This window comes from Salvelinus namaycush, chromosome 12 (assembly GCF_016432855.1).
Source record: "Salvelinus namaycush isolate Seneca chromosome 12, SaNama_1.0, whole genome shotgun sequence".
Lineage (NCBI taxonomy): Eukaryota > Metazoa > Chordata > Actinopteri > Salmoniformes > Salmonidae > Salvelinus > Salvelinus namaycush.
Genome location: NC_052318.1, coordinates 41,662,608 through 41,685,618, shown reverse-complemented (window position 1 = coordinate 41,685,618; position 23,011 = coordinate 41,662,608). Strand labels below are relative to the sequence as shown.

The 23,011-nt window shown below is 41.7% G+C and overlaps 3 protein-coding genes across 3 annotated transcripts; 1 reads left to right on the top strand and 2 right to left on the bottom strand.

Moving 5' to 3' along the window:
• The first annotated feature begins 6,786 nt into the window (after positions 1-6,786).
• Positions 6,787-7,180, top strand: LOC120056595 (guanine nucleotide-binding protein G(I)/G(S)/G(O) subunit gamma-3-like). Its single transcript, XM_039004794.1, has 2 exons — positions 6,787-6,885; positions 7,011-7,180. The coding sequence occupies exons 1-2, from the start codon at positions 6,787-6,789 to the stop codon at positions 7,137-7,139; spliced, it is 228 nt and encodes a 75-aa protein (XP_038860722.1). The 3' UTR covers positions 7,140-7,180.
• Positions 7,181-7,974: 794 nt separating this feature from the next.
• Positions 7,975-10,503, bottom strand: LOC120057241 (barrier-to-autointegration factor). Its single transcript, XM_039005783.1, has 3 exons — positions 10,373-10,503; positions 9,449-9,606; positions 7,975-9,104 (listed from the first exon to the last, which is right to left on the bottom strand). The coding sequence occupies exons 2-3, from the start codon at positions 9,572-9,574 to the stop codon at positions 8,958-8,960; spliced, it is 273 nt and encodes a 90-aa protein (XP_038861711.1). The 5' UTR covers positions 9,575-9,606; positions 10,373-10,503; the 3' UTR covers positions 7,975-8,957.
• A 628-nt stretch (positions 10,504-11,131) lies between these two features.
• On the bottom strand, positions 11,132-22,328 carry LOC120057240 (U4/U6.U5 tri-snRNP-associated protein 1-like). The gene is made up of 20 exons (XM_039005782.1): positions 21,791-22,328; positions 21,582-21,636; positions 21,434-21,489; positions 20,487-20,613; positions 20,234-20,336; positions 20,030-20,107; positions 19,668-19,767; positions 19,414-19,556; positions 19,103-19,309; positions 18,805-18,908; positions 18,587-18,720; positions 18,317-18,474; positions 17,952-18,119; positions 17,623-17,733; positions 15,203-15,290; positions 14,977-15,067; positions 14,612-14,747; positions 14,397-14,486; positions 11,602-11,723; positions 11,132-11,363 (listed from the first exon to the last, which is right to left on the bottom strand). Exons 1-20 carry the CDS (start codon positions 22,056-22,058, stop codon positions 11,345-11,347), a joined length of 2,358 nt encoding a protein of 785 aa, XP_038861710.1. The 5' UTR covers positions 22,059-22,328; the 3' UTR covers positions 11,132-11,344.
• Between the last annotated feature and the right edge of the window lie 683 nt (positions 22,329-23,011).

The following is a 23,011-nucleotide window of genomic DNA, read 5'->3' as shown; positions in this document are numbered from 1 at the left end:
CTGAATTCTTATGTAAATGTGATATATACATTTTTATTTTCAGTACATTTGCAAAAATTTCTAAAAACCTGTTTTCACTTTGTCATTTTGGGGTAATGTGTGTAGATTGATGAGGGGAAAAAAACATTTAATCAATTTTAGAATAAGGCTGTATTATAACAAAATGTGGAAAAAGTCAAAGGGTCTGAATACTTTCCCGGATGCAATGTATAGTGTAACTATGCTGCTGCTGGCCAGAGCCCCTATAATAGAAGACTCATCTGCTGCTGGCTAGCTAGCTTCAACATTATCGTAAAGATAACAACATTTCAAAATGATTATGAATGACAGTACTACCCATATATTTAGACAGAATGTCATTTATTTTATATGATCTAGGATTCAGTTGACATATTAAAATCTTTATAGCAATACACATATAAATGTAGCAAGCTAACGTTATAGCCAGCTACATGGGAAAAATGGCTAACTCGCGCAAGGCAAGTGCAAGTGATTGGCAAGAATGCATCGAAATGTGCAACATCCTTATAGTCACCTTTTCGTCTATAGTACCTCAAGCACTATAGATAAATAATGTACATACACATAATTGTCATTATTCAAAGTTAAACATCGTATAATATTTATGATACACACTTCTATTTATTGTAGCTAGCTAGCTACTTTCTAAAAATGCAAAAACTACAGCCAAACTGCAAATAAGATACGGACGAGAGGACAAACTTCAAGAGCAAACCGACTCGTTCATGTGCAAAGGATGCACAGAGGTTGAAGTTGATATAATTTCACACCATCAGTATGTAACCCATGAAAATTGTTATGTATGAGAATGGATGTAGACATTTCAAATGAGAAAGATAAGATAGATTAGATTAGGGAAGATAACGTGGTCAAAACCATAGCCTATGCTTAACAGCTCATAGAAATTCTTATTAATATGTTCATCATTAATAGAAAAATAATTCAACTGAATTCAACATTATAAGAAATATTATCCATGCCATTGTCCTTGTTCACATCTTCTATTCTCTCCAATTTAATAGATTGAGATAGAGACTGTAACATGAGAGGCGTGATGGGAAAGGGAGGAAGGGTGGAGAAAGGAAGGGGCAAGTGATGGGCAGCGTTGGTAGGGGGGACTACAAATATCTCTTGCCAAGGTGGGAGAGACCATTGAGGGCAGTATGATGATAGAATGTAAAAGTCAAAGAGCCCAGAGACTGCAGCAGTTCCCATGGCAACAGAAGAGAGAGGTAGAGAGTAACTAATAAATAATATAAATTCTAACAGTGCATATCAATGATTGTGAATATTGTATTTGGCCTGGACACAACATCATGTTCATCTTTTGTTATGTCAACGATTTAGTCTGTGAGACTCCATATCCGCCTCATTCCCCTTTATTTTCATGTAGAGATGGTATGATCCAGCTCGCAGAAGAAAATCGATTCCAATGGAGCCCTCCTCCCTTTGCCCGGAAGGTTCCACTCACTGCAGAGGGGGTTCTTATGCATGTACTAGGAGTCTGATGTTCATTATAACAGAATTTCAGGGTACAGGACTGTTTACCAGAACGGTGTAGCATACATGAGGGGTGGGGTTCAGCTACACTAAAATCCCTAACACGGGCAGATAGAGGGAGAGAGAGAGGGAGAGAGAGAAGTGGAGAGAGAGAAAGCACCTGAAGAGGAATACAACAAGGGTAAGGGAGAGGATGACAAGAGGTGATGAAGGAAAGGAATAATCAGAGGAGTGGGAGAGGCCCAGAATGGACTGGTGTTTTTGCCTCTCTCTTTCTCCAGTTAGCAATTTCTCTTCACACTTCTTGTCCATTCATTATTTGTTTCCTGTTGAACTTTCTCTGCATACTGTCACTACAACTTGATTTGTATTAACCAGGCAGTGGTGTACTGTCACTTCAACTTGATTTGTATTAGCCAGGCAGTGGTGTACTGTCACTTCAACTTGATTTGTATTAACCAGGCAGTGGTGTACTGTCACTTCCACTTGATTTGTATTAGCCAGGCAGTGGTGTGCTGTCACTTCAACTTGATTTGTATTAGTCAGGCAGTGGTGTACTGTCACTTCAACTTGATTTGTATTAACCAGGCAGTGGTGTACTGTCACTTCAACTTGATTTGTATTAACCAGGCAGTGGTGTACTGTCACTTCAACTTGATTTGTATTAGCCAGGCAGTGGTGTACTGTCACTTCCACTTGATTTGTATTAGCCAGGCAGTGGTGTACTGTCACTTCCACTTGATTTGTATTAGCCAGGCAGTGGTGTACTGTCACTTCAACTTGATTTGTATTAACCAGGCAGTGGTGTACTGTCACTTCCACTTGATTTGTATTAGCCAGGCAGTGGTGTGCTGTCACTTCAACTTGATTTGTATTAGCCAGGCAGTGGTGTACTGTCACTTCAACTTGATTTGTATTAACCAGGCAGTGGTGTGCTGTCACTTCCACTTGATTTGTATTAGCCAGGCAGTGGTGTGCTGTCACTTCAACTTGATTTGTATTAGCCAGGCAGTGGTGTACTGTCACTTCAACTTGATTTGTATTAACCAGGCAGTGGTGTGCTGTCACTTCAACTTGATTTGTATTAACCAGGCAGTGGTGTACTGTCACTTCAACTTGATTTGTATTAGCCAGGCAGTGGTGTGCTGTCACTTCAACTTGATTTGTATTAGCCAGGCAGTGGTGTACTGTCACTTCAACTTGATTTGTATTAACCAGGCAGTGGTGTGCTGTCACTTCAACTTGATTTGTATTAACCAGGCAGTGGTGTGCTGTCACTTCAACTTGATTTGTATTAACCAGGCAGTGGTGTGCTGTCACTTCAACTTGATTTGTATTAGCCAGGCAGTGGTGTACTGTCACTTCAACTTGATTTGTATTAACCAGGCAGTGGTGTGCTTATATCCTTCGCATATTTGATGTTGATATGATTTGATGATATTCACATACATTTAGATCTTTGTGTTGAGGCATTTGTGCATTTGGCCCAGTTTTTTGGCTGCTTGAGCCATTCAATTGGTGTGTTCCCGTCAAATGAGGTCCCATAAATAACTGTCCATATCAAATACACTGCTCAAAAAAATAAAGGGAACACTTAAACAACACAATGTAACTCCAAGTCAATCACACTTCTGTGAAATCAAACTGTCCACTTAGGAAGCAACACTGATTGACAATAAATTTCACATGCTGTTGTGCAAATGGAATAGACAAAAGGTGGAAATTATAGGCAATTAGCAAGACACCCCCAATAAAGGAGTGATTCTGCAGGTGGTGACCACAGACCACTTCTCAGTTCCTATGCTTCCTGGCTGATGTTTTGGTCACTTTTGAATGCTGGCGGTGCTCTCACTCTAGTGGTAGCATGAGACGGAGTCTACAACCCACACAAGTGGCTCAGGTAGTGCAGCTCATCCAGGATGGCACATCAATGCGAGCTGTGGCAAGAAGGTTTGCTGTGTCTGTCAGCGTAGTGTCCAGAGCATGGAGGCGCTACCAGGAGACAGGCCAGTACACCAGGAGACGTGGAGGAGGCCGTAGGAGGGCAACAACCCAGCAGCAGGACCGCTACCTCCGCCTTTGTGCAAGGCGGAGCACTGCCAGAGCCCTGCAAAATGACCTCCAGCAGGCCACAAATGTGCATGTGTCTGCTCAAACGGTCAGAAACAGACTCCATGAGGCCCGACGTCCACAGGTGGGGGTTGTGCTTACAGCCCAACACCGTGCAGGACGTTTGGCATTTGCCCGAGAACACCAAGATTGGCAAATTCGCCACTGGCGCCCTGTGCCATCCTGGATGAGCTGCACTACCTGAGCCACTTGTGTGGGTTGTAGACTCCGTCTCATGCTACCACTAGAGTGAGAGCACCGCCAGCATTCAAAAGTGACCAAAACATCAGCCAGGAAGCATAGGAACTGAGAAGTGGTCTGTGGTCACCACCTGCAGAATCACTCCTTTATTGGGGGTGTCTTGCTAATTGCCTATAATTTCCACCTTTTGTCTATTCCATTTGCACAACAGCATGTGAAATTTATTGTCAATCAGTTTTGCTTCCTAAGTGGACAGTTTGATTTCACAGAAGTGTGATTGACTTGGAATTACATTGTGTTGTTTAATTGTTCCCTTTATTTTTTGAGCAGTGTATATCTACAAAATCCCATCATCCTGACCTAAAACTATTTGTTTTCAACAAGAATAAGGGGCTGTTTCTATACTTTCTATAAGCTCTAGAGATTGTCCTGCCATTGGGATCATAGTGCTGTCTGCTTGAACACATAATGACAGACAAACTCATGATAAAATTAATAGAATATAACCTATTTTACATTATTCAAAGATTACAGCTAGAGTGGTAATGGTAGAGAAAATCATACATGGTCTCTGAACATACGTGTATTGTACTCTTGGTGGTCCACATATTCTATAAAAAGCACTTATCTTTCAGCCAGTACATATACACATATTAAAGATGCCCTTCAGGATCCAAAATCATAACATATATTGCACGAATTGGATTCATAACATATCCCACGAAATGCTAAATTCGTATGATATCATACAAATTGCAAAATTCGTAACATATCATACGAAATGGATGACATAGTACACAATTGGATGACGTAGTACACGAACAACGGGGACCATGTTTGGCTCGTGAGCACCACTTTCAAAAACTACTGGCTGAAATTTTACAAAAGTTTGAGATTGCATCTTTAACCGACTTAAGATGACTATCTGTATAGCAAATAAATTGTACACTGACAATTAAACCAATCATCCATGTACACATTATGAATTGTCCTACAGCTTGTAAAGATGCATGCAACAATTTAAACGATTTTACTGAGTTCAAATCAAATGAAATTGTATTCGTCACATGCGCCGAATATAACAGTATTTCCGTGAAATGCTTAATTACAAGCCCTTAACCAACAATGCAGTTCAAGAAATAGAGTTACGAAAATATTTACTAAATAAAATAAAGTAAAAATTAACACAATAAAATAACAATAATGAGGCTATATAGGGGGTACAAGTTAGTCGAGGTAATTTGTACATGTATGTAGGGGTAACGTGACTATGCATAGATAATAAACAGCGAGTAGCAGCAGTTTAAAAACAAAGGGGGGGGGGGTCAATGTAAATAGTCTGGGTGGTCATTTGATTAATTGTTCAGTAGTCTTATGGCTTGGGGGTAGAAGCTGTTAAGGAGCCTTTTGGACCTAGACTTGGCACTCTGGTACCGCTGGCCGTGAGGTAGCAGAGAGAACAGTCTGTGACTTGGGCGACTGGAGTCTTTGCAATTTTTTGGGCCTTCCTCTGACACCGCCTAGTAAAAAGGTCCTGGATGTTACAGTTCATATAAGGAAATCACTCAATTGAAATAAATTCATTAAGCCCTAATCTATGGATTTCACATGACTGGGCAGGGGCGCAGACATGGGTGAGCCAGGGAAGGCATAGGCCCATCCACTTGATAGCCAGGCCCAGCCAATCAGAATGAGTTTTCCCACAAAAAAAGGCTTTATTACAGACAGAAATTCTCCTCAGTTTCATCAGCTGTCCGGGTGGCTGGTCTCAGACAATCCCGCAAGTGAAGAAGCCGGATTTGGAGGTCCTGGGATGGCATGGTTACACGCGGTCTGCGGTTGTGAGGCCGGTTGGACATACTGCCAAATTCTCTAAAACGACGTTGGAGGCGGCTTATGGTAGATAAATGAACATTTAATTCTCTGGCAACAAGTCTGGTGGACATTCCTGCAGTCAGCATGCCAACTGTACACTCCCTCAAAACTTGAGACATCTGTGGCATTGTGTTGTGTGACAAAACTGCACATTTTAGAGTAGCCTTTTATTGTCCCCAGCACAAGGTGCACCTGTAAAAAGATCATGCTGTTTAATCAGTTTCTCTTTTTTGCCACACCTGTCAGGTGGATGGATTATCTTAGCAAAGGAGAAATGCTCACAAACAGATGCAAACAAATTTGTGCACATAATTTGAGAGAAATAATCTCTTTGTGCATATGGAACATTTCTGGGATCTTTTATTTCAGCTCGAGAAACATGGGACCAACATGTTGCGTTTATATTTTTGTCCAGTATAAAAACATCCCTGTATTATAGAGCTTTTTATTATATATAGATGAGATATTGTTTTTCTTGGGCAGGGAGCTTATTTGTATTTTTTTATTTAACCTTTATCTAGGCAAGTCAGTTAAGAACAAATTCTTATTTTACAATGACGGCCTACCCCGGCCACACCACACCCCGGCCACACCCCTAACCCCGATGCTGGGCCAATTGTGCGCTGCCCTATGGGACTCCCAATCACGGCCGGCTGTGATACAGCCTGGAACCGAACCAGGGTCTGTAGTGACACCTCTAGCAGTGAAATGCAGTGCCTTAGACCGCTGCGCCACTCGGGAGCCCTGAGTGGCAAGGAAGTAGTAAATTACACCATTGGTCCCTGGAGATAGACAGAGGAGGAAGGAGAGCAGAGGAAGATTGAAGTAAATGAGCTAAAAAAGTGTGTCAAATTTAGGAGGGAGTGGAATTGGATGCAGTCAGTGATTCATATATATTTTCACTGATAAGAATCCATAGAAATGTAATCTACCTAGAATGAATGCAGTGCAATGTTTTAATGTGATGCACCATGATGTACATCTGCCTTTCCAGCCGTCAGTGGTCTTTTTTCTGAAACAAATAATTGAATGTGTTTGCGTCAAACATGTGCCAAATTTATTCTTGGCTCTCTTGACAGGATGAAAGGAGACACCCCAGTGAACAGCACCATGAGTGTCGGCCAAGCCAGGAAGCTGGTGGAGCAATTGAAGATTGAAGCCAGCTTTTGCAGGATCAAGGTAAGCCTCGGCAGAGGCATCATGCCCATTGAAACTGAGGGGGCACATTGCGCGTGCCTTAATGCCTTTGGTGAATGCCCACACCTTCATTTCCAGTCTTGATTACCACTACTTGCCACCCTCAGGTATCAAAGGCGGCTGCAGACCTGATGGCATACTGTGATACCCACGCCATTGAGGACCCCCTCATCACCCCTGTGCCCACCTCGGAGAACCCATTCAGGGAGAAGAAGCTCTTCTGTGCACTCCTTTGAGACAAGCCACAGGATGGTTGTGAAAAACAATGTCCAGACAAAAATGTACATTTACATAAACAATACGTAACCATCAACATATAAGGAGTCATGATGATAGCCTTTCAAAACAAATACACATCTAAAACACACCAACAAAGCTAACAGAATCTTGAACCGAAGAAAAACATACAAGTGGATATACTGTAAATACATTATGCAACATTAAATAGCTAATTTCTCAAATCAACTCAATAGGCAAGATGGATGATGGAGAGGGGTGACAACACAAATTGGAATTATTTGGAACTTTTAATACACACTTCATGGTAAATATCCATTGCCTGCCCTAATCAGCTTTTGTTAAATAGTTTGTCTGCGATAGACAGTCCTGGATGTCACTTTTTTAAGCGTTGTTGCAGAAATGTAGGTGCCACTGGATCAGTAATTGAATCTTCATTTAACTAGGCAAGTCAGTTAAGAACAAATTCTTATTTACAATGGCGGCCTACAACGGCCAACGCTGGTCGAATTGTGCGCCGCCCTATGGGACTCCCAATCACAGCCGGTTGTGATACAGCCTGGATAAATGATAAAAGCGGTTTAATTTGTCAAGTGGGTGCCTAATAATAAATAAGTTATGCCTATGACAATAGCATTAACTAAGAAGTACATTTCATAAATTGTTATTCATTTCGAGACCAGTCTTTAAGGTTGCTTAGGAATATTATCACTCTTCAGATCAGTGTTACAATGTAGACCTTCACTGTTTATATTTCTTAAAAATAAAGAGCTCTGAATAAAAGGAGACATGGTAATCAAAGTTTAAAATAAACACTGTCACCAAAAACAAGTCTGCATTTCATTTGTGATTTTATTTCCCCCCCAAAAATGGCAAAAACAAAACAAACCCAGAATTGTCCAGATCTTGCAGTTGGTTTTGTTCATTTCAAAAGAACAATATAAAAGCTAATATGCTTTCACAGTCAAACACAAAAACATGAACCAGTATTTCAGAAAAAAACATCATTCAGCAATTAAAAGTTAGCAAGCAACACTCGCATGCTTCGAAATTACTTCCCGGAACAGTGCTCCTTTTCGTGGGTTTACTTTAGGCTTTCATTTTGTGTGTGAAAATCGAAAATTAGGTGATTTGTGGTAGCTAACTTCTTAAGTAGATCGCAAAAAAAAATGTATTACAACATTGAGGCATCTCTTCAACTTTGACAAAAACAAACACAAGATAACATGGAGCAATTACACCTTAGTGTTTCCTGGGAACTCTGTTTTGTAAAAATGAACGGTAACATCTTGACATTTTAACTACAGATGTTAAAGCTATGTGGTATCAAATGGTTTAAAATCCTATTATAAGTTAATTTAAATAAATGCAAGGGCAAACCGTCAGTTGGAGATGAGTACAAACATTAGTTATACCTTTTATGTGAAGGGACCGTGTTGATAAAAGTTATTTCCTTTGACAGAGAGAACAAATTGAAATAACATTGCAGGAAAACCAAAATGAGCTCATTCCCAACGTTTCTGTGCAGCCAAAGATTTGAATCATAGAAAAGGTCAGCATTACAGAGCTACACAGTTGGGTGTAACAACCCCATGGATGACTGCAGCAAAGTATGTCTTACTGATTTAAAAGCATTCATAAGTCTATAAGACTATAGTTCAAAAATAACTGGATGTTACGACGTCCGACTTTGCTTAACTTCCTCATGTGCAGTGAGAGTCCATATGAGGTGTAAGTTGATGTGAGACCACAGTAGAGGTAAATGGATGTTGGGGATTTAGAAATTGGAAAAACTGAAACTGGAGAAAATAGCTTCTCTACAGGAAAGAATCGCACCACTCACGCAGGCAGCCATAGCAATCGCCCTGCTGTTTGACATTGGCCCCGCATGTATCTTTCAGCCAGTCCCGGAATAGTTCCTCATCCTTCTTCAGCACTAGGAACTGACCCAGGACCACGTAAGCCTATGGGAGTACACAAGTGAGAAATGAGGGGGAAAAAAGAGAACATGAATGACACACTAACCACTAGGTAAATTGAATATACAAAACAAAGTTCCATTATCTCTTATGTCCATCGGCACATCCAGAAGAGGACTGGCCACCCCTCAGGGCCTGGTTCCTCTAGGTTCCTTTCTTTTTAGAGAGTTTAACCCTAGCCACTATGCCCATCTGCATTGTTTTCGCTTTGGGTTTTAGGCTGGGTTTCTGTATAAGCACTTTGTGACATCTGCTGATGTAAAAATGGGCTTTAGAAATATATTCAATTGATTGATTAAAGTTCCAAAGTTAAGTAAACTCTGCATCACCTTGTCGAAGCCCTTCTCCTCCAGTCTCTTGCCAAGCACCTCTCCAATGCCAGCAAGTGCATTGACTGGCTTCTCCCCCATGGGTTCTGCCACAAACTCTTTGTGTTTCTGGGATGTTGACGACATGGCTGCTTTCTGTCAGTGATCACCTTGAGTACCTTCACACAAGGAACAGAATAGAAAATTAGGTAATTCACTACAGTTGGAGGTTATTGCACCTTTTATCTACTACTCTTGGTTTTAAACAGTTGAGGCACACACTTCATCTACGTCAATATATGGTGTTGTTAGCTGTAACTAACGTATATTAAACAGGACATACCGGGTGAACATGACAAACAGCAGTGCCACAATTTGCATAAAACATATTGGGAGTGGCCTAGCATGACCTCATTGTCTTACAAGTTCAAAACTGAAACCAACACCTTTCCATGTTCTTTGTGGGAAACAAATACTCATTGTATGCTAACTTGACCAGGACCACAGTGTAATGCACGCAAAGCTACATTGTGAGTTTGCTAATATACATAGCCACAGTAGGAGCACTATTTTTGGAGCTCTCAAACTCCGCGCCCAGCAACTTCACTTGAGCTAACTAGTTAGCCATTTAGCAAGCAAAAGTGTAACTAGCTAACATAACAATTGGGTGTGATACAAAGCTTGCTACGTCAGAAATAACTAGCTTCTAGCTACGTAGCAACGTGTTTGGATCAGACAATTGAACTGAAACTCACATGACTATTCAATGTTTGCTAATGGTGATTGTGTGCTAGCTAACTAGCCTGAGCTAACGGATCTAACGTGTGCGGTCTGCTTCTATGGATATATTATAGCTAGTCTCCCGTACCAACGATCAGATTTAAAGCAAGCGTAGAAGTTTAGAATATTACAACTATTCGAGTCGCGAAGTGGTGTATAAGCTACCTTGTTTCTTGTCGTACGCGGTTTCGTGACCCTTTCCAACCACGAAGAGTAGACGGTAGTTACCGCACTGGCTGTGTATGTGATAAATGGTTTTCATAAATTCCGATAACACTTCCTTATCCCGCCGTTATGTTATTTCCGCTTCCGTTATTTCATTTTGCGACTCAGATTTAATCAAAAACTCTGGTTCGGTAAATGTGAACTTGCCACTTTCCCATGTGTAATTTAGGCCTACTTCTAATAATCATCTTCCAAATTTATCTCAAGAGCATTTCGATGTTTAATATTCAGCTTTCAAAAGATACACATATTGTTGATATCTTCTCTATATTTGATTGGTGTTGCCAAATTCTCTTTGATCTCCACAAGTGCATAGACTACAGTGTAGGGTCAAAGCAAGGGGCCCAATTGGGAATGTGTGTGTGTCTGTGTGACTTACATTAAGATTTTGGTTAATGGCATCTGTCAATAATGAATCAATGCTTTGTTATTTCTACCAAAATCTTTGACATAATTTATTCCGGGAACATGTGACATCAACTGGAGAGAGGTTTTAGATAATTGAGAGTCAGTGCATGTGTTGTGTGCTGTACAAGTGTGTTAAAGTGGGAGAGACAGAGGATACATATTAAACCTTACCTGACTCACATGAAATAGCCTACACACAATGCTGCCCTAACTTCAGTACCTTGAAATTTCAATGGTTTAATTTGCCCCTAAAAAACAAATACATTTGGGAAATAAAAAAAGGAACAAGAATTCATGTCAAATCTTTACTGTATGTAAATAACAATCATTGTTTACATAAATCCAGGGTCAAAAGCAAAAACTCTACTTTACACACAACAGCAATATGCAGCTACTTGATTTTATTCAACAAGGAAAATAAATGTAAAACATCTGTCTGTGTTTGTGTGTCTAATGGTGCACAGCCTGCATCCTCACTGGTCAGATCCCTCTTCTCAACCACATCTATTTGGTGATGTTGTTTCTGAGGAAAGAGGAGGAATACAGGCAAAACATATTGAGAGGGAAACAGACAGCAGTGTGAGTAATAATTAGGTACATAATCTATGTAGGTCACATTCTCCTTTAAATTAAATACTGAAATGAAATATTCTGAGCTGCTCTGTCATTCTCAAACAGCGCCACTATAATTAGACTAGAAATACATACATCTAAGGCAGGGTGAAAGAGAGGACAAAGAAAGAGGTTTGTAAAATACTCACGCATTCATGCTCTTCCCACTCCCACTCAGAACAATGTAAGGTGTTTTTTGTGACTTCTGTTTCTCCTGAAGCAAAGCGACCGTTCCTAGAGGGGTATCACTACTGCTCATCTTCTTCAGCAGCTGATAAGAGAGACGGGTGGGGGATCAATTTAAATACACCCTTGGTCAAACCACTGACTAGACTAAAGGTGCATCAAAGCAGGGACCGAGAGACTGAAAAACAGCTTCTATCTCAAGGCCATCAGAATGTTAAACAGCCACCACTAACATTGAGTGGCTGCTGCCAACATACTGACTCAACTCCAGCCACTTTAACAATGTAAATATTGATGAAGAAAATGTATCACTAGCCACTTTAAACAATGCCACTTCATATAATGTTTACATACCCTACATTACTCATCTCACATGTATATACTGTACTCTATACCATCTACTGCATCTTGCCATCTTGATGTAATACATGTATCACTAGCCACTTTAAACAATGCCACTTTTATATGTTTACATACCCTACATTACTCATCTCATATGTATATACTGTACTCGATACCATCTACTGCATCTTGCCTATGCCGTTCTGTACCATCACTCATTCATATATTTTTATGTACATATTCTTCATTCCTTTACACTTGTGTGTATAAGGTAGTTGTTGTGAAATTGTTAGGTTAGATTACTCGTTGGTTATTACTGCATTGTCGGAACTAGAAGCACAAGCATTTCGCTACACTCGCATTAACATCTGCTAACCATGTGTATGTGACAAATAAAATTGGATTTGATTTAAAGTAGAGCTGGGCCATATGGACAAAAATCCATAGTGCGATAAATTGCCCGAATTGATGCGTTAGGAATAAATAGAACTATAATTTTAGAACATTAATCTGCACCACATATTTATTTATGATCATTTAAACTAAATTGATGGTTGCAGCCATCAATTGTCCAATTAACAATCACCCATAATAGCAAACTGATTTCATTCCAAAACATCACATTTCTCTAGTATAGGCTACATATTGTAATGAAATATAAGCAAAATGCCAGCGATAAGTGATCGATATCGATCATTTTTGGTTATCGTCCCAGGTCTAGACTAAACTGGGCAAGCCCTGCAACCTGAATGGTCTTGTAAGGCCTCATATTACTCCAGTGCTAGCCTCCTTACACGGGCTTCCTGTTAAGGCAAGGGCTGATTTCAAGGTTTTACTGCTAACCTACAAAGCATTACATGGGCTTGCTCCTACCCATCTTTCCGAATTGGTCCTGCCGTACATACCTACACGTACGCTACGGTCACAAGATGCAAGCCTCCTAATTGTCCCTAGAATTTCTAAGCAAACAGCTGGAGGCAGGGCTTTCTCCTATAGAGCTCCATTTTTATGGAATGGTCTGCCTACCCATGTGAGAGACGCAGACTCGGTCTCAACCTTTAAGTCTTTACTGAAGACTCATCTCTTCAGTAGGTCATATGATTGAGTGTAGTCTGGCCCAGGAGTGTGAAGGTGAACGGAAAGGCTCTGGAGCAACAAACCGCCCTTGCTGTCTCTGCCTGGCCGGTTCCCCTCTCTCCACTGGGATTCTCTGCCTCTAACCCTATTACAGGGGCTGAGTCACTGGCTTACTGGTGCTCTTCCATGCCGTCCCTAGGAGGGGTGCGTCACTTGAGTGGGTTGAGTTACTGACGTAATCTTCCTGTCTGGGTTGGCGCCCCCCCTTGGGTTGTGCCGTGGCGGAGATCTTTGTGGGCTATACTCGGCCTTGTCTCAGGATGGTAAGTTGGTGGTTGAAGATATCCCTCTAGTGGTGTGGGGGCTGTGCTTTGGCAAAGTGGGTGGGGTTATATCCTTCCTGTTTGGCCCTGTCCGGGGGTATCATCGGATGGGGCCACAGTGTCTCCTGACCCCTCCTGTCTCAGCCTCCAGTATTTATGCTGCAGTAGTTTGTGTCGGGGGGCTAGGGTCAGTCTGTTATATCTGGAGTACTTCTCCTGTCTTATCCGGTGTCTTGTGTGAATTTAAGTATGTAATTTTAAGTAATTTAAGTAATTCTCTCTCTCGCGGAGGACCTGAGCCCTAGGACCATGCCTCAGGACTACCTGGCATGATGACTCCTTGCGGTCCCCAGTCCACCTGGCCGTGCTGTTGCTCCAGTTTTAACTGTTCTGCCTGCGGCTATGGAACCCTGACCTGTTCACCGGACGTGCTACCTGTCCCAGACCTGCTGTTTCCAACTCTCTAGAGACAGCAGGAGCGGTAGAGATACTCTTAATGATCAGCTATGAAAAGCCAACTGACATTTACTCCTGAAGTGCTGACTTGTTGCACCCTCGACTACTACTGTGATTATTATTATTTGACCGTGCTGGTCATTTATGAACATTAGAACATCTTGGCTATGTTCTGTTATAATCTCCACCCGGCACAGCCAGAAGAGGACTGGCCACCCCTCATAGCCTGGTTCCTCTCTAGGTTTCGGCCTTTCTAGGGAGTTTTTCCTAGCCACCTTGCTTCTACGCCTGCATTGCTTGCTGTTTGGGGTTTTAGGCTGGGTTTCTGTACAGCACTTTGAGATATCAGCTGATGTAAGAAGGGCTATATAAATACATTTGATTTGGAATATAAAGTGTGTTATTCAATTGAAAGCCATATGCGAGTTTGGATGAAAATTATCAGATAAACCAAGATTTTAACTTAAATGACAAAAATACTGATTTCAGTCCTACCAAGTAGGGCTTGCCACTTCAAAAGTGAACTAAAATAATCTTTGAGTGAGCAAGGTTAGACATACCGCTTCCTCTTCCAGCTTTTTCATCCTTCTCTCAGTCTTCATCTTGCCAGACCCCTTCCCATGGAACCGATGTGAGAGCTGCCGGAAAGCCTAGAAAAGGAATAGGATTAGCATGCAATATTCTTGATGAGCACCCTTTACCTACGTCAAAACAGCAGTTGACAAAAGCAACATTCTGTATGTCAATGATGTTAAGGGAATATTAAATAATCTACCTCTTTGGGAGTGAGCTTCCGTCCAGATTCATCCACATACTCAATCTTGACGTCTGGCTTGTAGGCGTCCTTCTCCTTGAAGTCCTGGGTGAAGCCTCTATATTCCTCCCTCCGACTGTACTTGTCATCTATAGTCCTAGAGAATTGGAGAAACAAGGCCAGAGAGTTATCAAATGGAGAGGCTAACGGGTTTTCATACATTAGTTAGGACTCCATTTTACATCCGCAACTTAACGAGGCACTGCGCTAAATACATGTAACACACAAAACATGCCACTTTATTTATGATGTAACTTTTGCAATGTCTGTGAGCAAGCAGCAATTATTTAGGCAGCATATAAGCACACAAAGCACAGGGAACTCACATCTTGTCCTCAATGCTGTAGTTATCATTGGGCAGGGCACCGGTAGGAGCACGGACACGGGATATCTTCTGCATTTGAGTGTCCAAGAGACCTAAGGGAGAGAAGGAGAGTATGAAAGAAATGATGAAGATTGGAAAGGAGAGAGACGAGAGGAATAGACCAGAAACATTACATGACAGTCCTTTACTAAGCAAATTCTGTCAGTGGGGCTACTCCAATCTCTTACCCTTATTCTTGCACAGCGCCAAGGCGGCAGCCAGCCCAGAGCTGACAATAGGTTCTTCATCCAGGATGGTGGTTGATGCTGTGGAGAACTATGAGATGGAAGCAATATATATATATATATATGAGTATGCTATTCTGTATATATATATATATATATATATATATATATATATATATATATATATATATATATAGTGGGGCAAAAAAGTATTTAGTCAGCCACCAATTGTGCAAGTTCTCCCACTTAAAAAGATGAGAGGCCTGTAATTTTCATCATAGGTACACTTCAACTATGACAGATAAAATTAGAAAAAAAAATCCAGAAAATCACATTGTAGGATGTGATTTTTCCACCCCCATGCTTCACAGTAGGTATGGTGTTCTTTGGATGCAACTCAGCATTCTTTGTCCTCCAAACACGACGAGTTGAGTTTTTACCAAAAAGTTATATTTTGGTTTCATCTGACCATATGACATTCTCCCAATCTTCTTCTGGATCATCCACATGCTCTCTAGCAAACTTCAGACGGGCCTGGACATGTACTGGCTTAAGCAGGGGGACACGTCTGGCACTGCAGGATTTGAGTCCCTGGCGGCGTAGTGTGTTACTGATGGTAGGCTTTGTTACTTTGGTCCCAGCTCTCTGCAGGTCATTCACTAGGTCCCCCCCGTGTGGTTCTGGGATTTTTTGTGATCATCATTTTGACCCCACGGGGTGAGATCTTGCGTGGAGCCCCAGATCGAGGGAGATTATCAGTGGTCTTGTATGTCTTCCATTTCCTAATAATTGCTCCCACAGTTGATTTCTTCAAACCAAGCTGATTCAGTCTTCCCAGCCTGGTGCAGGTCTACAATTTTGTTTCTGGTGTCCTTTGACAGCTCTTTGGTCTTGGCCATAGTGGAGTTTGGAGTGTGACTGTTTGAGGTTGTGGAGGTGTCTTTTATACTGATAACAAGTTCAAACAGGTGCCATTAATACAGGTAACGAGTGGAGGACAGAGGAGCCTCTTAAAGAAGAAGTTACAGGTCTGTGAGAGCCAGAAATCTTGCTTGTTTGTAAGTGACCAAATACTTATTTTCCACCATAATTTGCAAATAAATTCATTAAAAATCCTACAATGTGATTTTCTGGATTTTTTTTCTCATTTTGTCTGTCATAGTTGAAGTGTACCTATGATGAAAATTACAGGCCTCTCTCATATTTTTAAGTGGGAGAACTTGCACAATTGGTGGCTGACTAAATACTTTTTTGCCCCACTGTATATATAATATAGTTAAGTTTGGGGAAGATACATTTCACCATAAAAATGCACCTTTATAATGAAGCATTTCATGCATTTGTGAACTTATGTAAGATAGACTTCGTAATGTGATGAGTAGATAGTCATAATTTAGGCTAATAATATAAGACAAATAGAATATGACGTCCATCTAAACTGGAGGAAATTATTGTCCAAAAACAAACTTAAGTAGTACTGACCCAACAATGATGAATAGTGAATATGTCCAGGGACATGGATGTGCTGCCTATGCTTGCATATAAAAAATGTAAAGCATGTAAACTTCCACCCGCTATCCGGGGGGGGGGGGGGGGGGGGGGGGGGAATTCCAAATCTAAAATAATTCCACACATTATTAGTAGGCTATAGGCTATATGTAAAGACCACATTAAATTAAGAATAGTCTGATGGGTGAGAATATTATCAAGTTCTAGCCAAATTGGGAATTAGACTGATGGTATGTGCAGCCTGCAGAAGAAACAGAGCAGAGCTCATGCCTTTCATGCGACTTTTTTCAAATCATTAGTCGCATCATGTAGGCTTAGAATGTATTTAAAAAATTAAGCATATAGGAGGACCTGGTTCTTTGTGAACCGCTCAATCCTCAGAAATCTTTTATTTTTAAATACCCTTTCTATGTGATTGAGCTATGTTTAATTGTATTCCTCATACTATTAAAGAATACCACAGAACTCTAAGCAAATCTTGTCTGCTAAATGAACTAGTGTAGCCCACAGCCATTTGGTATAGCCAGATCAGGGCCTAACATACAGACAATTCAGAGTATGCTATTCTGTTCTTACGAAATAGACTACATTTTCATCATGTTTCTCTAGACCGGTCTAAAATAAATAATTTAGTGTGATGTTGTAGGCTATATTAAATGGATTTATTCGACTAAAATGTAGATGTTCCAAAAGTCAGCATCAATGGATGTTAAACATGCTTATGCTAATGGTCAATTACAGTGACACCGGCAGTTATTTGCATGACAATCACCAGCTGACAAAATGAAATGACCGCCACAGCCCTAATCACAGTACGTTATTCTGTAAATGACCCACCAGGGGACTCCAATCAGCACTACTGGTAAATGCATGGGGAAATGGAAGAGACAACAAGGCAGGAGGATGACACTCACATCAGGCTGCTTCTGTTCCTCATCCACGTTGACGATGCTCCAGCCGACGTTCTCATCCTCATCCGAGTCTGATCCTCCGGCCCCATCTCTCTCCGCCTCCTGTTCGAAATCCTAAAAACAGAAGGATACAGTTGATACAGACTCAAAACATAGTGTGTTCAAGTGCAAACACACAACAGAGCTCATGGATATGTCAAGTCTCTCTACTGAGCACACTAGAATACAATTGTAATAGTTTCCTTGTTTATGATATGGTTACGTGCCAATTCTAATGAGATCTATATATTGTTAACCAATTAGCTATATCCCATCTCTTACAATGTACCCACCATGATATCCTCCTGGTCCTCTCGGTTTCCTGACAGGCCGTAAGTGGGGATGTCACCCAGAGTTCTGCAGAACTCAGAGGTGGCGTTAAATACAATGTTCAGGTTGTTCTTGTTGTCTTCGTCGTCACTGCCATCCACTCTTGCAAGCCATGGGACCTGCTCTGCCACCTGAAGCACAAGAGAGTGAGAGCAATGTTTAACCATTTATTGGTGCTTAAATAGCACAACAGTTTTGATGGTAATCTACACAACATTGCAGTTTTCAGTCATCAAATGAGGGATCAATGCACTGGATAGAATCTTTGGCCACAGTGTTATTTTAAGTTGAGTAAAGAGAAGAACATTTCTGAACAGAATGCTCACACCTTTTCCCCAGAGTCTTGGAGCAGCTGCTTCTGATTGAGCTTCTTCTGCTTCTCCAGCTGCTTCTGTTTGAGCTTCCTCTGCTTCTCCAGCTGCTTCTGCAGATCTTGCTCTGCCTCGTCCTCCTCCAGCACAGCCGGCTCAGAGGGGGTGAAGTCCTCTGAAGGAAGAGTAAAGTGTAAGTGTTGTCATAATATTAAACAAAACCAGGCATGAGTGAATCATACATTTGTTTAGCTCATCACTAAACCACTAACAGATGTCTCCCTCACCATCATCACTGATGTCCATGTCAGCCATTCTGATGTCATCAGACTGTTGGGGTACATCTAGTCCCGGTATGATGACACCCTCCTTTGACACCTCCTGGCCCTCATCCAACTGCCTGCGACCCCTACCCCGAACCCTGAAGGAGAGACAGAGAAAGAGTCAGACTGAAACTAAGGTGGCTCATCTGTCATATTCCACTTGAAGCAGAGAGGAGCAGAACCTGGAGCCGAAGTCGGTGTTGCGCGTGTCGTCTAGTTGGAGCTCGTCAGGCAACGCTTTCTTCCTGATCTTCCTGACGCGCTGCTTGGTCTTCTTAAAGCCCACCTTTAACAACAAAATAAGTAAGAATCTGTGTGAACAACCATTAATGAGCGCTCATATTGTGTGTGAACAAATCTCCAAAAAAACACACACCATTCAAAAGTAGACACATTTACACATGAAACCTGAGAGAAAACATATCCAAAAGACAGCTTTCCCAGGCCCTCTCCAGAGCACCACCTCTCCACAACCCTCACCATCTCCTGTGGTGTGTAGTACTCTGAGGCAATAGCGAGAGCAGGCATCTCCAGGGACTGGGCCTGGTTCCTCAGGGTCTCCCGGATAGCCTGCAGCTCCCGTTCCCGTTCCCCCTCAGCACAGCCCCCTTTGCTCAGCTGGAAACTCTTCTTCTTCTCTCCATCAATCTCCTCATCATACTTGCCCAGCACAGTGCGCGGCTTGAACTGCAGAGAATAAGTGTGGGAGGTGGACATTGGTCACTGAGATTGAATTAAGCATGAGAGCGATATTACAGCATTTCCGAAATTAAGACGAACTCTTTTCTTACCGTAACCATGTCATCGACACTCTCGTCCTCTTCGTAAGCTTTGTAATCAGGCTTTTTCTTCTTCAACTCTACATTCTTCTCAGCCTTTTCTTTGTCCACTAAACCCACGTTTACAAGTACATCGTCCTCCTCTTCAAGCACACCTGAAAGAGACACAAAGGCCAAGTGTGTGGGTGTTTGATGAGGGTCTGGTGTAAGCACGGTCTTCATTGATATATTTCTGTGTTATTGTTAACATTTCAACCTCCTCTCACCTTTGTCTTGCAGTGTGAGGATGACAGTCTCCCCTTCATTAAATGACTCAATCTTATGCTGCACAGTGAGACCCTTTAGGTCCCGAGAACTGTAAGCGGCCTATAACAAAGATAAGCAGAATAACATAAGAGGCATTTTCTAACGTCAGACAGCGCGACAACTCAGTCTGCACAGAATCAAGACATCAAGCATCCTACGTCAAGCATGGTGTCACAGGTCTCAAACTCCATAGGGGGGAAACTGGCAGATTCACTGAATGCTGTTCAAATCTAGCCTGCACTCATACACAAACCAGAAGACAGTGTCTTCATAATCGTAAGTTGAGCAGTTGAGATATTCAACACAAGAAAGCAGATTTTACCTTCTTGGTCTGGCCAAACTCCTCATCCACCAGATTGCTTACACCAAACTCCTCATCCATCTCCTGCAGAAGTTTGGCCTGATAGAGAAAGCAAGGAAATCAAAAGGAACCAATCAAACACTGAGTACAAAATCATAACTAAGACAAGCATCTCCCTTCATCTCACAGCCCTCCTCCTCCCCACATGGTTCCCTCCCTACTCACTCTCTTCTCTGCCAGTTCTTTCTCTTTGGCCATCTTCCGGCTCCTCTCCACCCAGGCTACAGTGTCGTCCAGCCAGTCTCCCTCTGCTAAAGTCTTCACTTTCCTGAAGAAGAAAAAAAAAAGTGGAAGACGAAGAGAAAATAAAAAAGTTACATTAGATCACTTATCAATGTAGTGCAAGTTGGTGGAGTATGTTGGTGGAGTATGTTGGTGGAGTATGCGCAGCCAAAACCTTCCTGCAGTTAGACCTTACCCCAGTTTCTTATTGAGGAGCCTCTTTTCCTTCATAGCCGCCAGTTTCTCCCTCATCTCGTTCTGCTGTTTGATGTACACAGGGTTGATAGTCTCCGCAACCATTGGCTGCTCCTTCGTACCAAGCTCTGGGGCAGCAGACAGGGGTGAGCCAGTCAAATCACGATCAGCCACACTTTCACACATGACCTCACTACTATAGACATGGGCTGCATTTCAAACACAAAAGACACACCCTCCTCCACTTACCCTCACCATATGCCTTTGGGGGAATCCCAGCGGCCATCTTTGCCGTCGGTCCAAACAATTAGCCAAGCAAGGGAAGTTGGCAACATAAGCCCCTCAGCCCCCGTTTATCATCAAGTTTGCGAGTGTACAATTCTGTTCACTCCGGGGCCTTGAAACACCCCATATTTCAATTTGCGATGATTGTACATCCGCTAAGAAAATTCATCCGAAACTTAACACCATCATCAATATGGAGAAGTCAACATGCAAGTGTAAGTAAAAACAAATGTAAATAAGCTAGAAATTGTGCTACTAATGCACTTTTGTTTGGTTAGCTTTTGGAAACATTAGCTAGTGCATACAACTTTCCCTGACATCACACTTCTACATTGTAATTTTCGATTTACCTGATATCATCAGATGCAATGCAATCATAATGAACTGTAGCTCATATAAAAAAAAAACATGCACACCAGCTACCGGTGGTTCCATGATGACTGAAAACACAATTGTGGGACTAACGAGTGACAAATTTCCAGGCAAGGCGGTCCATTTAAAATTAATGAATTCTTCCCTCGCCCTGCAAGTGTCCATTCACCATACATCATGATACATCAGAAGAGTCCACTTCATTTGAGGGCTGAGGGTGCGTCTTTTACGTGTTTGCAGCCATGGCAATCGAGTTCTAACCAGAGACACCATATGGCTCAAGTTTCTCACCTTTAGTTGTGTCAGTCATTTCCAGAGGCTTCAGACCAAGCTTGGCCCTCAGCTTGCTGTTAAGAAAGAAAGGCAGGCAGGTTAGAAAGTTATTCAGAATTTACTTACACCATCATCAGGGCACCATCATTCAATGTCTGTCACTTACTTTGTCTCTTCAATGCTAAGTGAGGCATCTCCACTTGCAGACTGTGGTCCAATTCCTAAAAGGAAAATTACAATTGAAGTGAAAAACACAGGAGAAAAGATAGCATCTTCAAAATCATACCTGCAGACTATATGAGTGTATTGCGCATTGACTGGTTCTAATTATGTATGTATGTAATTGTTTAAGCCAGGATATTTGCCTGCATTTACCTGGACTCTCTTCATATCCGGCCTCCACTTTTTCTTTCTTTACGCGAGGCTCCCCAGTACTCCTTTCTCCTTTACTGCGACCTTCTCTCTCGGAACCCCGTCCGCTCCTTTCCTTCGATCTGGACCGTTTCCTCTTCTCCCTCTCTCGGGTGACATTTCGTTCCTTGTCCCTCTCCCGGTCCCTGTGACGGTGTTTTTTGTGTTCGCGGTGACGCTCTTCTGCATCCTTATCACGGCCTTTCTCCTTGTGTTTCTTCGACGACCCCATCTTCCTTGTTATGTGCTGTACAACTAAAAAGTGCTGTCTAACGTTAACTCGTTTAAAAGAAGTACCACCAATTTACCGCTCTGTGTAACTAACGTGCCAGCGACAACGTTAGCTGGCTAGAGGGAAAACGTTTAACTATAATAAAAATGCTTGCTAGTCAACCCCCATCTTGGTGCAATCTCCAACAAATGTTTAAGCTAGTCTTTACGTATGAGTGAATAACAACTAAAAATCACACTGGAAACGAATGGACGACTTATTGTTAAGACCTTTTGGGATTTATTTCCGGTGTCATATGAAACGTCACATCCTTGGTTTTATGCTGCGTTCAAAACATCTGGGAACTCGGAAAAATACTAGGTCAAAGCATAACGTCAGTGAACTTCAGGTCGGAAAGTCGGAGCTCTGGAAGAGGCTCGAGTTCCGAGTTGGATGACTGTTGAAATCGATTTTTCCCAGTTGTTTTGAACATACTGAAATCGGAGATTCCAAGTTCCGAGTTCCTATTTGTTATGAATGCTGCATCGATATTTGAAAATAAAATAAAAATCGAAAAAGAAACAACAAGCTCCTACTGCGAAAATTCGTTATGAACTATCATCAAACTCGGAATTCCACGTCGGGAACTAGGGCCTCTTTTTGATCTGAAGAGCACTGACGTCATGATTTCACCTCGATTTACCAGTTTTCTTGAAAGCAAATTCTTTCAGTGCGTTCAAGTAAACTGGGAACTCGGAAAAAAGAACGAGCGCCGACTGGGAAAAAACGTTTTGAAAGGTAATCGAACTTGGAATTCTAAGTCAGGAACTCGGGGCCTCTTTATTTTTTATTTCTTTATTTTTTTATTAACAACAAATCAAAACAGGAAGTACATGGGGGAACACAAGTATATATAAATAATATACAAAGGACAATTGGGCTAGGGGGTACAACATCACATTACACAAGGATCT

What these genes read in the sequence shown, in the direction of transcription:
- LOC120056595 (XM_039004794.1), top strand. Translation starts at nt 6,787, where the DNA reads ATGAAAGGAGACACCCCAGTGAACAGCACCATGAGTGTCGGCCAAGCC. An exon ending in CCAGCTTTTGCAGGATCAAG is followed by an intron (nt 6,886 to 7,010) that starts GTAAGCCTCGGC and finishes TGCCACCCTCAG; the next exon opens with GTATCAAAGGCGGCTGCAGA.
- LOC120057241 (XM_039005783.1), bottom strand. Translation starts at nt 9,574, where the DNA reads ATGTCGTCAACATCCCAGAAACACAAAGAGTTTGTGGCAGAACCCATG. An exon ending in AGGAGAAGGGCTTCGACAAG is followed by an intron (nt 9,105 to 9,448) that starts GTGATGCAGAGT and finishes GTACTCCCATAG; the next exon opens with GCTTACGTGGTCCTGGGTCA.
- LOC120057240 (XM_039005782.1), bottom strand. Translation starts at nt 22,058, where the DNA reads ATGGGGTCGTCGAAGAAACACAAGGAGAAAGGCCGTGATAAGGATGCA. An exon ending in CCTCACACTGCAAGACAAAG is followed by an intron (nt 19,557 to 19,667) that starts GTGAGAGGAGGT and finishes TGTCTCTTTCAG; the next exon opens with GTGTGCTTGAAGAGGAGGAC. An exon ending in TACAGCATTGAGGACAAGAT is followed by an intron (nt 14,748 to 14,976) that starts GTGAGTTCCCTG and finishes CCAATTCTCTAG; the next exon opens with GACTATAGATGACAAGTACA.